The following is a 16,954-nucleotide window of genomic DNA, read 5'->3' as shown; positions in this document are numbered from 1 at the left end:
TAGTTTTTAGCAAAGATTTTGATCAACATGTGGAAAATGTGAGAAAAGTTTTACAAAGACAAAAAGAATGTGGAATCAAACTCAGAGCGAAGAAATGTGATTTCTTTAAGAGGGAAGTGTGTTATGTTGGCCGTGTCATTTCAGAAGATGGATACCGGATGAATCCAAAAGAAGTAGAAGCTGTGCAAGCTTTGAAAAAGTCAAATCCTAAAACAGTCAGAGAAGTAAGGTCCCTTGTAGGCTTTCTAGGCTACTACCGATCATTCATAGCTGACTTCTCAAGGATAGCAAAACCACTCTATGATCTGTTGTCACAGCCAAAGACAAAGAACAAATCCTCAAAGAAAAGTTCTTCACAGTTGCCACCATCTCAGTCTGTGGAATGGACAACATTACAGCAGGAGGCACTTGAAAGGCTTATAGACGCTTTATCAGATCCACCAATAATGGCCTACCCAGACCTTGAGAAACCATTTGTGTTACAGGTGGACGCCTCAGAGGAAGGTCTTGGGGCTGTCCTGTATCAAAGGCAGGAGGGAGCATTAAGAGTAATAGGTTATGGTTCACGTACACTCACTCCAACTGAGAAAAACTACAAACTTCACTCAGGGAAGCTTGAATTTTTAGCTCTGAAGTGGGCTGTCACTGAGCGATTTCGAGATTACCTCTTCCATGCCCCACACTTTACAGTGTACAGTGATAACAATCCCTTGACATACGTGATGAAAAGTGCTAAACTGAATGCGGTAGGACATCGCTGGGTCTCAGAATTAGCTGATTTCCGTTTTACTCTGAAGTACAGACCTGGTAAAGTGAACCGAGATGCTGATTTTCTATCTCGCAAACCTGCAGAAATGGACAAAATAATGTCAGCATGTACAGAGGAATGTAAAGCTGATGACATAATGGCACTACAGCAAGGACTCAAAGCGGATCACAGTGGTGATACTGACTGGATTTCAGCCGTTACATGCAATATAGATGTACTGTCACAACTAACTGTTCCATGTACAACTCCAGTTGAGCCAATAGCAGTGAAGGACATTCAAATTGCTCAACAAGAAGATCAAGTGACACAACGAGTAATCACATTAAAGCAGAAAAATGAGAGACTTAAATACAGGGATAAGGTGAAAGAGCCAACTGAAGTAAAACGACTTCTGAGAGAATGGCCTCATCTTTACCTGGACAAAGATGGCGTTTTACGACGAAAGACAAAAACTAGAAATCAACTCGTAGTTCCTGCTAAACTCAAGACATTGATTTATCAGCAACTCCATGAAGAAATGGGTCATTTAGGAGCGGACAGAATGATCTCATTGGCTAGAGAGAGGTTCTTTTGGCCAAAAATGCGAGAAGAGATCGAACATTATGTTACGAGAGTCTGCCGCTGCTTGAAACAAAAGAAACCCAACCGAAAAACTAAAACCCCACTACAAACTATTACAACCTCTGCACCTTTTGAACTAATCTCGATTGATTATCTGCATCTAGAGAGAAGTAAAGGTGGAGTAGAGTATATTCTTGTAATAGTAGATCATTTTACTAAGTTTGCGCAGGCTTATGCAACATCTAACAAGTCTGGAAAGACAGCTGCACGCAAAATCTTTGACGATTTTATTCTGCGATTTGGATACCCTGCTCGAATTCATCATGATCAAGGAAGGGAATTCGAGAATGAGTTGTTCAGAAAGTTGCAGAGTTACAGTGGGATACAACATTCAAGGACAACACCTTACCATCCCCAGTCTAACCCAGCTGAACGTTTTAACAGAACCTTACTAAGCATGCTCAGAACACTGGAAGAGACACAAAAACCTAACTGGAAAGACTATTTGAACAAAGTAGTTCATGCATACAACTCAACAGTGCATGAATCAACTGGCTTTTCCCCTTTTTTTCTGTTATTTGGAAAAGAGCCAATCCTACCTATTGACCTATTGTTTCCAAAAGAGCAAAAACAGTCACAGTCTCATCAAGACTATGCAGACAAATGGCAAAGGTCAATGCAGGAAGCTTACAGCATTGCACAAGAAAACATGAGAAAAGCAAGTAAAAGAGGACAAAAATATTACAACAGAAAAGCCTGGAGTTCAGAACTTCAACCTGGCGACCACGTTCTTGTTCAAAACCTATCTGAAAGAGGAGGACCGGGAAAAATACGTGCTTACTGGGAAAACAAAATGCATGTTATAAAAGAAAGAAGAGGGCACGACAGTCCAGTTTATGTGGTGACACCATTAGATGGTGAAGGGAGGGAAAGAATCCTTCATAGGAATGTCTTACTACCCTGTCCTTATCTTATTGATGGACAAGACACCAAAGAACCAAAAGAAAAACACAACCAAAAGAGACAAGTAAACAGACAAACACGCCAAACTAAAGACCAAGTTCATGAGGACTCTGACAGCTGTAGTGAGGACGAGTATTCTGTGTGGATTGCCCGTCAAAGCCAGACTACCAGCCTCAATCCACATGCTCCAGTCTTTCAATCCAGATCAAGTCAACCTGCAGAAGAAACACAAACTAGGAGACTTGTACAAAGACAAAACCAGTTTCAGGATGAGAATGATTCTGCTGACGCCAGTAATCAAGTGGACAAGAGACATGAGGAAGAAGACATGCAGAACCAAGACACCAGTCAAAATCCGGAGATGGATCCTGAAGATCAAGCACTTGAACTTGAAATGCCTGAGGAAGACATCAATGCTTCTTCAGAGGGTGATCAGGAGGGGGAGGTGGAACAGGAGCGACGGTCCTCAAGAACACGTCAACCAAAATCCATCTTTACATATGATGAGTTAGGGAAACCTAGTTTCAAATCTTGGAAGAAATAGGAATAATATTTGAACCATATCTAGTTCCAGTTACAGTTAAAGTTAAAGTTAATTGAAAATGTTTGATTATCCATTTGGTACAAAATATTCCGTTACAAGAGTCATTTTGCAGAAATGTATTTCTAGTGACTAAAGCTACACTTATAAGTTATTGATGCATTTACAGAAGGAAGTGAGTGTTTTATAAGATGACACAAAAGTAGTCTGTAAGAGGTCGTACTACATGTAAAGCATGTTTAATGTGGATACATTTAATAAGGTGGAATGGTAGATTTAGCCATATGTGACTTAATGGACTTGGGAGGCCTACCAATGTACCGATTATTTAAGTTAATACACTGAGACAGGAATTAAGTAAATTTACCTATCCTGTATACATGCATTTGTAGTCATTTGATGTGTAGTATTGGATATTGTTTTGAAGAGCAACATGTAACTAAATGGTACCTGGATGAGTTCAATGTTAGAAGCCAGTAGTAAGGATACATTCTTTAAGTTTTAAAGTGTAAAATGTTTGGAAAACATTTTAATATTTTAGTAGGGGAGGGTGTAGAGCCCTGAAAACATGTTGCGAACGTGATATTGTTTAATAGGTATATTGATCATATTGGGCAAGCATTTGTTTGAGTTAGTGTTTAGTTGGAATTATTCAATTGGTTGATAGCTAAATATGTGCTCCAACTGTTTTATTTTTTTATTTCATAAATTTCTGTCATGATAATACCCCTTTAAGAGTGCCGCAATGCATGATGGGAGTTGAAAGTTCATGACTTGAGATTATTAAAAAAAAAGGAGAAAACTACACACGCTGTATGCTCGAACCGTGGATTTTGTTTAATAAAGTTGCACAAAAGCTAATTTGAGTTTCTTTTAAGTTCTTTTTAAGGGTGCAACATTATGTTGCACAGAAAAACTTGTGAGTGGGTGAATTATTAAATAATGAAATAGCGAATAGACTGGGACCGACTGTACAATGGAGCCAAGGTGGTTTATCACTATTCCTGTCACAATAACAAATTTTGCTGGACAATAAATTGTCCCAGAAATTATTACAGTACACAATAATATTGACTATTTTCAACTAACATGACAGTAATGGCATAATAATGTAAAAAGACATTCTAAAAGTTCAATAAACGTTAAATTCGAATGAACATTTAACACTGGAACTGCAAGACATTTTAAATATCCAAAATAAATAAACCAAACAACAGACAAAATTAGTAAAATTAATCATAAAGTCTCTGTAAACAAAACTGTTCTTCAAAAAAACAGCTAGTTGAGACCAAAGCACCAGACTGAAGACTTTTGTTATTCAGAAAGAGAAAAGGAAAAAAACACAATAAATTATTCAAATGGAAATTATTCAGCTTGTTTTAATTTACATGCTATTCATTGGTTTATTGCCTGTTGCAACAGGCCTGGTTATTACACCATGAGAATCTCTTACTGTGCCTATGTTAGTATACATTACAGAGTTTCCCTAGGTGTATTATAAGCCTGGCGGGCTACCAGGCTAAGCATTGTTTCTTTATTTAAGTTTTTTTTTATGTTGGCACTTTTTAAGACTTTTTAGTTGGTGTGTCTTTCAATAACACATAATTATTAAGTGATATTTTCAAATTTTCTGTCAACTTTAAACATTTTTTTAACTCAAAAACACAACAATGACTGCCCTAGTGCCCAACCACCAGACTTAACAAGTTTTCTGGGGGAAACCTTGTATTATGACCCAGAATATTGGGTTGAATCTCAAACCCAAAATTCTGGGTCAAACTCCCTGTGGTGTTAAATCAAAACACATTGATGTTGTCGTATAAGACCCAGAGCTGGGTTAGAAAAATACGACCCAAACTGGTCTGCTTTTAACACTTTGGAGTTTACATGAGTGTGAGAAGGAGCAAATTCAAGACCAAACTTGTGCGATTGATCCATCAACTACTGTGCGCACCGAGCTCCAAAAACACCCTGCTAAGCTATTTACCGGGAGAGGGATTAGTGTTAAAGGTCACATAAAAAAGCATGGCCATTACTCTCTCAGGACTAGGATGGATCTGTCTCTGCAGCTATCCGCAGCATGTGGACAGCTGTTGTCAGTGTTACAAAATCAGAAGAATGCACAGCAGCCTTGCACGTACACCGCCAGTGTTTCTGTCAACCACAGATCTCATGATTACCTCTAATCTGCCTCAGATTGCCTTTTTAAATGTAAATCATACATTTTTATCACTGAATCTATGCACTACTACAAGATAAGACGCTGTCTAGACCTTATTTTGAAACCAAAGCCTCCCGAATCAGCTGCACATCAAAGCACACAAGAATGTTATAAATCTGATCCACACCTCTCATTTGCACGTCCACGCAGCGTCGGGCATGTGTTCTTACATGTGGAGCCTTTCCCGCAACTTGATGTGACACCATGACAGGGAGGCAGAAATAACAGTAATCATCTGGCATTGTTTTGATCAAAGGTGTCGTCCTCATATTTGTGAGGAAAATTCTCTGCCATCAGAGTTAATGAGCGCAGGTGAGCTGAGAACAAGGGGAAAATCCCAAATACCTGCACAAAAAAAGGCTTCAACAAACCCAATTCTTCCCATCTCAGCTTTAAACCTGGAAGCCAAGTCTTTAACATCTTAAAGGTGACCTATTATCCTTCCTTGAACAGGTTAGGATAGGTCTATGGGCTACACAAAACAGGTTTACACAAAATCATTCTCAGATAATGATATTTTAGTTTGCTCAGTTCTGCCTATTTTGAGCTGAATTGCGGCGTCTTGTCACTTTAAATCCCAATAAGCTGCTCCTGGCCATGCCCCCAAACTCAATGTTTACACTTAAACATAAGAAGGGCTGCAAACAGATGCAATTATATAACTGTACATGTTCGAAAAGCATTAGTAGAGCGTCTTGCACAATCAATAAGAAGGCAGGAAGTCTTTTCTGGAAGGTAAGTCAACAAAACACGTGTCTTTTCCAGCAGCCATTGTACAGCGGATACAGTGGTAAAACCAGCTGACCAAATGTCCTGGAGTTCCGCTTAAGTTGCTAGGTAACGGAATAGGCTTGACTGGGGTTGCTAGGTAAATGGTGTGTTTTCCAGGCACCAAAAAACATGAACTTATTGCCAAAAAACATTAGTGTGATTTTTCAAAGCAAAATTGAAGTACAAAAGCTCACAAAATGTGAAATTTTCACAATACATCCCCTTTAAAGTATACATTTCACTCCTGTGATCAAGTTTCGGGCGTTTTCCTCTTGTGACCCGACATCGCAACAAAGAAGAGCCTGACAGGTCACATCATAGTGCGTGAGCGTTTCAGGGTGTGGGGAGAAACTCTGTCGAAGGGCACAACGCGTAACCAGCCACACGTAACATCCACCTTTTGTTTTCAGCGCTCCGCTGTTTGACATGCGGCAGGAAATACGCTCTTTACATATTCATAAAACGGAAGCAAAACCTCTGGTGTGAACAAGTTTGCGAGTCTGCCAGGGATTTAACCGGACAAAAGCCAAACAAATAAGCTGTTATAATAAAAAAAAAAAAGCCCCGCAGGCAGAGGAGTTTGCTCCATATGTATGAGCTCACCTTTGAAGGAGAGGCGAACCCGCGGCGCAGACTGCTGCAGGCCCCAGCCTCTGTAAACACACAGGGCCAACAGGAGGAGCTGGGCTCCAGATGCTGTCATGGTAACAGTCATGCAGGTAGCCCACAGAGATCTAAATCTGGACAAAAGAAGAAAGAGGAATGAGCGTTATTATAGAGTGCCCCATGAGAAATGGGAGACAGAAAAAAAAAGAGGGAAGGACGGACTCTCTCTGATGTCTCTGATCAGACGCCTGGCCTGCAGCCTTCTCAGACGAGACGTAGTTAGGCAGCAGAGAATAACGTCCAAATCTTCACACCTGCTCTGGAAAATATGACAGCCCTATTATTTATTTAGAGTGTAAATGTAGTGAGGTATGTGTTAGGACTGCAAAACTGAGCTCGCCAGGCCAAGAAGTCTGGCAATTACGCGAGATTAAAATCACCAAGCCTTCATCTCGGACAAATTCTTCTACAAACAGCACTTAGTTCAGCACGTATTTCACTCACGTTTTACCTGCACAGAGAAGACAATGAACATGCCAATCAATGATTCCCCTCTGGCTCTCCCTCACTCTTTCTTTCAACAAAGCGCCCTCTGAAGCTGATGACTGGAGGACATGACAGTTCAAAGCAGCAGGTAACCCCGGCTGAAACAATCCCTGACAGTTACGGCGTGTTGTGAAACTTAGTCCAACTGTTAAGTCCAACTCAAGACATTCATTATGCATTTGCACTTTGCTGGAGAGGATCCCATATAAATTATGAATACTAAAAGCTGAGTCCATAACATCCATTAAATTGTCTCCCTTAAGGTGTGCTTTGCTTGGGTCTATAACCCATCCCCTGGGCTTCTTCTCCAACCTCATGAGACCCGCAGTCGCCTGGAAATTAGGAGGTGTTGGAAAAGAAAAAAAGAAAAAAAAAGGAGGGTGATTTCACAAAAAATTTGGCAGCAACACGTAATCTGGAAAACATGTTCCCGAGAAAGACGTTTTGAACATTCTGTCGAAACTGAAACGACTGGAACACGATGGAAAATCAGAAACAGAGGCCACGCTGGCAGCACCTTAAACAACCTTCCTGGCATCGCGGCGCGAATCTGACGTTGATTCCCTCCATCAGATGTTTCACAGCCGCAGCAAATGAAGCGCTAGTGCATCGCAATCAATTAGGACATCACAGAATGAGCTCGGTAATTCAATTTAAAATGTGAAACTCGTACATTACATGGATTGGATGAGTGCAGAGCGAGATTTATTCCTGTTAATTTAATTATTATGGCTGAGTTAGATGCAACACAGGATATAAAAGAGCATTTTTAAAGAAATGTTGGCCTACTGAAAGGGGATAATTTGGCGTGACTAAGGCATCAATGAGGCATAGTGTGTTGGAGATCTCTGTTGAGCTGCTATGGTAGCCCAGGTTGCTTTAGTAGCCGCTGTTAGCTCATCTTCATTATTGGGTTTGGAGTCTCCCATGGGGGATTTTCTATGATGTCATAATCGTTAAACCAGGTGCTAGTACTACTTTGGCAGTAAGGCTGGAAGCTTTCCTTTTTGTTTGTGCATGTTTTCTAGTAAACTTTTTCCTTCCACTAAACTTTCTACTAAAAAGAATGGATGCAACACTTCCTGAAATTGTTTTTACCAGTCTCATGTAACATTTAAATCAAATTTTCTGAAGATTTGTTCATTTTTTTGTTTTACTTTTACTTAAAAGGTATAACAGTTGATTGAAATAAAAATGTGAAATGTACAACTTTCAGTGTAATAAACCTACATAGTGAATTAGCTATTAACTGAAATTAATGAACTGTTTTAAAGATATTCTGATTTATGTGGCTGCACCTGCTACGTCACATAGACAAGATAATAGATTGAGAAATTATTTTAATGAGTCATAATAAAAATTAATCACATAATAGAATACCATAATTTGGTACAACTTACACCTTTGGTGTAAATTTACGCACTATTTTCTTTGTCATTTCCTTAAATGTCTAATAAAAATCTCCTCGAGGCTCCACTGTGCTGGACTTACTTCGTGGTATATTTGCACAGCGGTTCTGTTGGTTTTCTGTGCTGGGTGGGAGCTGCAGGACAGATTGAAGTTCTGCCGTAATAATATATGGCTTCCCTTTAAATAATTATAGGATTTCTTTCAGCTTCTTTCATAAGCGGAGGAGTGCGCACTTACCTGTGAACTCAACATCCAGAAATAGGAACCGGGACAAATACGCGCACTCCAGCTTTCTAAAGGACCAGAGACTGCGCTACAGAGTAACCAAACGCGAGTTAAAAGTTAAACCAGTTAAAAGTTAAATGTCCTTACCTTTGATTTCTGCGAAAACAGCCACAACTTGCAAGATGTTACCGCGGCATTCCGCGCGTTTTGCGCCTTAGGAGACCGAACTGGTAAAGAAAAAAGAAACAAAACAAAACAAAAAAACAACAAAAAAAACAAAACAATGTCTTACTGCAGCAGATCTGCGCAGGAATAAAACAATCCGAAAGGTCTGATAGTTCCGTGGGAGGAAAAAAAAAGACAACAATGCCGAATCAGTCGCTTTTATCCGAAGGCATTCCTCTGCGTAACAATAAAAAGAAAAGAAAGAGAAAATGGCATCAGATCCTTGAACGCTTGTCCCACAATCTCCAAAAGTTTCTGCCCATTAAACCATCGGCGATGTGTTCAAGATGTTGGTCCACGGATCGGAGAAGCGGACTTGAACTGGTGACTGAATGGGAACCAAAGTGACCAGGTGCAGGTGTTGGGAGAGTGATCTGCCCCGCTGTCCTCTCCCTTCTGTTCTGCCCCCACCCAGCCTTCCCTCTCCTGTTGGCCCACAGCAGCATTGGACCAAACCTCTCAGCGCACCATATGGGTGTGATTAACCCTGTCAGTGCTGGCGGAGCACAGCCGACCCATGCCTGCCTGCATGAGGCTACAAGCTGAAATTTAATAGCGGGCACTATTTAAATGCTGTCATGCTCGAATTAGCTGCGACTTTTATGATTTTTTTTTCTTACATATTCTTTGAAGCTGTCACTATGTTGTAACATTATGTAAGATAGACGTGTGATAAAAAAAAGTCAAGCTCCTCTGTCTTCTCCTAACTAGAAACAACCAATCAGAATCAAGATGAGGGATTTAGTGCTGCCAATCAAGCCTGTGTGCGGCACCTTTTCTCCACCCCTTGCTCTCTGCTCCCTTTTAGCAGAGCCTGCCATTAATGCTAAGGCTAGTTAGCATGGTCACCGATGTTTCTCTGCTATTATCACATTTAGCAGCATGTTCATGAGGTTTATTGACAGCGCTAAGGCGCTCCTCCTGGCTCTGATTGGAGGAGTTCGATCTTTTCGCAGATTATCTGTCTCATATTATATTGTCATCACATGGTGACAGTTTAACAAATATGTTAAAAACATATTTTTTAAGTAAAAGTTAAGTACTGCAGCTTTATGAAACATATCCCACACAAACAATCAAACTTCATGATTGAGTACAGTTTATTTCACAGCAAGAACAGGTGAAAGAAAAGTTAATACAGTTTAATCGAGTTATACAGAGATATTCAGAGATACTTTCCAATTTGATCTTAATTATCAAACATTGACTTTATCATTCAAATTGAAAGCAGGATAAAGTTTTAATCTGTTAGAGGCACATTCATATAACAGACAACCACAATATATGGGAGACACTTAAAACTGATTTTTTTTTTAAAGAAACTCAATCACTGGTTGAAAGGAAACCAGTTATTTACTCATCTTCCTCTGTTAGCAGAGGGTTTGTATTGTGTTTTTATACGTTTTTTGTCAGTTATTTTTTTGTGTAATTTTTTTTCTTCTGCTGATATTTCTTTTACTATTTTCAATGTTCTGTCCTGTGATTTGTACAGCGAATAGTTTGGTTTTTTTCTCCTTACTTGTCTCAGGATAAGGATGAAAATTAGTTATTGTGTTAATTCCTGCATGTTTACATTGACATTAATTGTAGAAATGTTGAATAATGTGCACTATCCTAATCAAATAAATGAAGTTAAATTAATCATCTTGCAGTCCAATCAAAGATATTTTAAAGGAGGGATGTCAAACTCGTTTTCGTTTTTGGGCCAAATCCAGATCATGAAGGCTCTTAAAGGGCCGGTTGTGCCAAAATGTATTGATAAAACCTGTTCACACACTGTTTAAACATCAATATATTTATTAAATTAAATAATGTTACTAAGCATCCTTTCAGTTCCTCCAGGATTATATAACACTTTCTGTGATTTTTCAAAGTGTTTGTGGTGCTAATTTGGAAATATTTGCTCTTATTTATGACGGTAAATGCAACTTTTTATAACTCGCTGTAAAGATCATGGACTATAATCTGCCATCAATAAAAGCTGAGACAGCTTTTCAGTACAAGCAGAAAAGTTTTTGATAATTTTTGAGAATAACCTGCAATAAACTTCCAATTATGTATTAGTGCAAGAAAGTGTGGGGATGTTTTTATTTTAGCGTGAATTTCTACGATAATTCGCAAGAAACTGGAGGGATTGATTGATATAATTTGGCAGTAAATAGATAAAAGCTACATTGATTTGATTGATAACATAACATTTAAGAACATTCAGTGTTTAGCTTAGAATCTAGAGAACCACATAAAAAGCTACGGTGGGCCGGGTTTGGCCCACGGGCCTCGAGTTTGATACGTGTTTTAGAGGATTTAGAGGAAGTTAGCAGCATATGATGTGATTGTTGTATACGTTTCTTCCACTAACTTCATATGAAGGACAAAAATTTCCTTCCAAATTTCAAATGTCTTTTTGTTTTGCTCGTTTTAAATCTGTTTGGCAGCCTCCATCCAGACAGTGATGTGTGGTGGGAGGGAAGGAGCGTTTACAAGCGACCATATAAAAAGACTATTACCTACTGATCTATTTACAACCAGTTACAATACGCATCAAAGGTTTTCTCAGCTCAGACACCAGCAGCAGAAACTCACTTTAAATCTAAATTTAAAGCTTTGAATATCTTATTTTATCAACAAGCTCCATGGGAATCTGAGTTCTCACAGAAAGTCAGTTTATATACCTGAGGCCAAAGTCTAACACGCTGCTCCAATACTTTCCTCCTGGCTGAATAATTCAGCTGCACTTTGTGATGGGAACTCACACTTTTTTTACACAAATGTTTTTTTTTTCCCCCCTTTAGCACTGTGAGAGTCACAGGCTATTCTTAACGCATCAGCAGGAGCTGAAATTTACTATTAAAGCTGGAGGAGTGGGGCCTACTACTAGGATTGTGTCACCATCGCTTTTCAGCGCCACAAGAGAGCTGGGTCAGCCCAAAAAGATTCCCGGGATTCCTCCCTGGCTGGCACAAGCACTCATGACAACAGTGACAAAGCAACCAAAACAGGAGGTGGGGGGCAGCTGGGTGTAAAAGACACCCATCCTGTTAACAACGCCTCGAGCTTGAAACTGAAGCCGCTTCTGAGGACCTCTCATCTTTGTGGAGGGCTGTGACGCATGATGGGGGCACTGAAGACAAAAAAAGCAAACTGGGAGTGTATTCTGAGCCAGAGCGCCCTGGAAGACAGTCCAGTTAAACAAACACACGGGAAGATGTGCTGTTTGAGCGTATAAAGTTCAGCAAGGAGTGCCGACGGCGGCAGGGCTCACAAAGCTTTTGGTTATTTGCTTATCTTTTAATGATCCTACTTAAGTTTAAATGACTTTGACACCGGCGAAGCGTGAATGCCGTGTTTAAACTTGGGTGTGAGCCAGATGATCTCCCAGCAGCTGTGCGTCAAAGTGTGACCAGGAGGGGAGTCTTTGTCTCTCGCCCTGCAGGAGGCATCCCTCTGTTTCCAGCACAGGAAGTGAGTCACGACTGTGGGCAGAGTTTAAGTTTCCGTGTGCTCTAAACTTTGGACACGGACGACAGGACACTGACCAGCTCCCAGCGTTTTATAGGCCGACTGACGTCATTGGTACCTGCATCATCAGCTATCCTTATCACACCGACATGCACTCACCACTGGAGTGTATAACAGGATCCCATTCCTTTTAAGCTGGTTCACATGCTGTTACGTTGCAAACAAAAACTTAAATGTTTTTTGATTTGATGTGATAAACTGTAAAACAAAGTCAGTAAAAAGTTCAGCAAATACAAATTCTGAAAAAACACACAATCTTACAAAGTATTGTTGGTCTAGTTCAAATATAAGTACACTTGAAATAAGACAAAAAATAGCTTCCAAGTATCTCTTCAGCATAATATAGGTTCTTGTTTTTAAGTCAGTAATTATTTAACACCAGATGCTTCATCATTCCCAGACTGCTCTGTATAACTTACCTAACGGTAGCATCATTTATAATTAGCTCATTGTACCGGTCTTAATAAGGCTATTGATTTTAACCTTACAGAAGGAGCAAACTAAATAAAATATTTGGATTTTGAAATGCAGAGAATGGTATTTAAGTGTGCCACATTATTTTAACTATTTCAAAGTAACAACAGCGGACAAACACCGAATTTACAGCAAACAAGTTAATGAGTTTAATATTTTATATTATCCTAACAGTGGCAGCAGCCAACATCAGGAAGAGCAACATCATTATTTTATTTATCTGCCAGTGGAACTAGTACTTCTTCATCAATTAATATTGATGGAGGGCCCCAAATTAAAATCTGCTTAGGGCCCCAAAAAGGTTTGGACCAGCCCAGATTCCATATTTTTGTTTTTAATGTTTCTCAGTTTTCAGTTGTTGGTTTTTTAAAAAAGGAAAAAATACAGTTTTTTTTTAACAAATCCAACATGAGATGGTGCATAAAACTGAAGTAGAAGGAAACATCATACATTGTTTTACAAAAATTAGCAAATAAAAATCTTGAAAGTAAGAGATATGCAGTAATTCACCCCCTAAAATGCAACCATTTGCCTGCATAAGTGACTTAATCAGTAAAAAGAGTCCACCAGTTTGTTAAATATTAAACAGCATTATGAGTCCCACGGAACACAACAGACAAGTCCAAAAGAAAGTTATGGAGAACGAACTGTTTTAGGGCCTCCTGTCTCTTTAAATCCAAATAAGCTGCTGCTGGCCACGCCCCCAACTGAACAACCGTTGAGTTGGTGGCTCTCAAACGTGAAAATGGCTGATGCGCAATTTTATATGTGTGGAGAGGAACAGCCTCATGTACAACCAACAGAAATGAAGCAAGTGGCTTCTGAATGGTAAGGCAACAACAAAACATTTATCTTTTCCAGCAGCTATCGTACAGCGAGTCGACTAGCTAACCAAATACGCTGGAGCTCTGCTTCGGTTGCTAGGTAACGGGTAGGCTTGACTGCGGTTGCTAGGTGAGGGGCAGTGCCTGCTGGTTTGTAACGTTATATTTGAGATGTTTTCAATACACCAAAAAACACTAACGTATTGACAAAAAGTGTTTGGGTTGTTTTTAGAAAAAGTAGAAAGCCCAAATGGAAGTTCAAAAACATGCTAAATGTGATTTATTTTCATAATACGTTCCCTTTACGATACAATTATATCGTAAAATAATACCCCAAGCTTCAAACCTTTCACGGAGAACCCGTCATTGCATAATCTGAACACAGAATGAGTACAGCCATCCACCTAAACTGACTGGTCAGCACAGCATTCATCAGAAAAGCAGCTAAAACTGGGCCATAGAGATGCATGACTCAGATGGAAAAAATCTGACAGAGCTACTACTGTTTGTGCCTTCCACAAATCTGGTGTTCATTAAAAAATGTCAAGAAAAAACAATTACTAAAAGCAAGATACAATACAAGAAATCCAGTTTCCAAGTCATGTGGGGGACAGGTGCTCTGGTCAGATGAGAACCCACCATTATATGTGTGAAACAAGGCAGTGGCAGCTTCATGCTGTGGGGATTGTTTTCTTTACCAGTTAGCAAATGTGCTCCATCAAATCTGAGATAAATGGGCAAAAATCTTAGCATCTAGATATATTTGAATGACATAGATACTCTAGTAAGGCACTATATTTTGTTGAAGATGTGAGAGTGAGAGAAGCCAAGATAAATGGATCTGTAGCATTGAAACAGACAGTGTGGATTTGAAAACAACACTGTTTTTTTTCTGGTCAGCCAAAAGATCAGTCCAGAAAATCCCCATGCCTACTTTAGATGGACATTTATAACCTGAGGCTGACCAGAAGCTCCAGATAAATCGTATTTCCACAGACACATCAATCACTACAATTTCAGAGTATTTGTACCCTGGAGGAAAAACAACCTATTATCTGTCCTCCTGCTGATCTCTCTTGTGGTATATTGATGAACTGAAGAGCGTCTGAACATGCCTGCAACCCAGAGGCATGCCCTGGCCTGGGAAACCATGGCCCTCAGAGTAAATTATATACAACACCTTGCAAAAGTATTCATACATGAAATTTTCCAAATTTTGAAAAGCAACCACAAGCTTCTATGTAGTTTACTGGGATTTTTACAAATAGAGAATTGTATTCACGGCAAACACACAAAATATTACCAAGTATTCTTGGTCTAGTTTCAAGTGCAAATATCTTAGTATACTTGAAGTAAGAGAAAACTAACTTCAGAAAGCTATGGGAGATTGTTTTAAGTAAATAATTCCTTAATATTTATTTAAAAATACTTGTTCAACTGGCAGAGTATTTCACTTATAACAAGTCATTTTCCCATTAGTTATAAGTGAATTAATGGGCCAGTTGAACAAGTACTTTTTTCAACAATATTATTGACTTAAAATAAGCTTCTATATCACTTGTAAGTCACTTGTAAGCTAGTTTGGTCTTATATCAATGGCACTACAAGGTTTTCCCCAGAAACTTGCCCAGCCTGGTGGTTGGGATGCTCAGGCAGTCGTTCATCCAGCGGCCCACCGTGTTTTTGAATTAAAAATGTTTAAAGTTGATAGGAAACTTGAAAATATCACTTGATAATTGTGTGTTTTTGGAAGTTTGGATGATTAACACCTGAACTTCAACAATAAAGTCTTAAAAATGCAAACATTTAAAAGAAAAACTTAAATAAATAAGCAATGTTTAGCCTGGTGGGGGCACAAGTAAAGCCTGGTGGCCCGCCAGGCTTATAATACATTGGGGGAAACCCTGTCCTAAGATATTTCCAGTAGAAACTTGACCAAAAATACTTGGTAAGATTTTGTGTTTTTGCAGTGTTCCCATTAACGTATATAAAGCTCCTCTTAAAAACAGTGTGGCTGCTACTCTTAAGCCTCTTTTAAATATTTTTTTAAATCTCATTTGAAAAGTTTAGTTTGTACTTAAGTCTATTTTATGATGTTTTAATTTTCTATACCTTTTTGTTATTGCTTTGTATACCGTACGTCAGTAAACGATCGAAAAAGAGATTTTATCTCAAGGGACTTCCTGGTAAAATAAGAGTTTAATAAGAGTTAACAGGCCACCTGCATTCAGGTTATTAAATTACCTACAGATTAATGTTTTCAATTTTATTTAGAGATATTAGAGAAACTACAATGAACATCTCTGTGTTGATCTGTCATGACGAAATCTCAAAACAAATGTTTATAGAGGTTGGCAGGGTGTCAGAATGTAAACTCTTGCAAGTCACTGCATATAGCACAGAAAAATAAAGAGACATTTCCTATGATTGCAGTTTCACAGTGTAATAATCATCACCCTACAGCTGCGAAAAAATGTAAACATTAACGTGTAAGGAAAGGAACAGGTGCTGCCTGTCATCCATGAACTTCACACATCGCTGATTATCAAAGAGGAGTAACTATGGAAAACATTGTTGACATGAAGGGCGCATACGTGGCACACATTCCAGTCACAGCCTGTTCACCTCGCGCTGAATTGCAAGTGGGCTTTCCGACTCAGAACAGTGTGCAGGCACACGATGGCTGCAGCTTCCAAGCGATGGAAGAGCGTCTGCAGCAGTCCAATGCGCCACGTGTCCGGCGGGGCCAGCCAGCCACCATCTGCCTTGAAGACAGGACTGGCACTCTCCCTCGGCAATAAAACTCAGCAAGGAGAGCAAACAGCTGTTGAAGAAGTTCTCTTGCAAAATAACAGCGGGGGTGTTTTGTTTCTTGGAGGATGCAGAGTTACTGTACTTGAGAAGAAGACAGCGAGGATGAGTGAGAGTAAAAACAATGTGTCTTAACAGGTAAATCTGTCAGCACCCTCTCAAGATGCCACGGTGACAGACAGTTAATGGTTAAGTGCTGCTGCGGTGTAATAACAGTCCAAAGTGGTATTTGGGTTTTTTTAAATGCAAGACTTCTGCTCCATCTTTAAAAAAGAAATTGTTCTTGTGATGGCCAAACCCATGACTGGTAAATCCCTTATGCACCTCATTTAAACACAACAGTCGTTTAGTTTCCCATAAAATGTTTATTGGTTGGTTTAAATACATTGTTATGTGTTCAGATTTAGCTTACTGATGTATTTTTAGCAACTCGTTACTCATCTTTGTGTTTATGATTAAGTTTTGTTTCTTTTGCCAGTTTTAACTGG

At 39.3% G+C, this 16,954-nt stretch overlaps 1 protein-coding gene across 2 annotated transcripts in view; it reads right to left on the bottom strand.

Moving 5' to 3' along the window:
- Positions 1-9,304, bottom strand: part of LOC106907315 (semaphorin-3F-like) — a 28,571-nt gene extending 19,267 nt beyond the window's left edge. The window contains exons 1-3 of one of the 2 annotated variants that reach the window (XM_088007185.1): positions 8,761-9,304; positions 6,655-6,751; positions 6,430-6,566 (exon numbers count right to left, since the gene is read on the bottom strand). In XM_088007185.1, the coding sequence (XP_087863311.1) occupies positions 6,430-6,541 (112 nt within the window). In that variant the 5' untranslated portion in view covers positions 6,542-6,566; positions 6,655-6,751; positions 8,761-9,304. The remainder of the gene's footprint in view (positions 1-6,429; positions 6,567-6,654; positions 6,752-8,760) is intronic. The other variant, XM_088007184.1, reaches the window with a different exon arrangement.
- Positions 9,305-16,954: the final 7,650 nt, after the last annotated feature.

The sequence above is a fragment of the Poecilia mexicana genome, unplaced genomic scaffold, assembly GCF_051168715.1.
Source record: "Poecilia mexicana isolate PSO_F unplaced genomic scaffold, ASM5116871v1 scaffold_7, whole genome shotgun sequence".
In the NCBI taxonomy this organism is placed as follows: Eukaryota; Metazoa; Chordata; class Actinopteri; order Cyprinodontiformes; family Poeciliidae; genus Poecilia; species Poecilia mexicana.
Note: the sequence above shows the minus strand (reverse complement) of the source record. Positions and strands in the feature narration are given on the sequence as shown.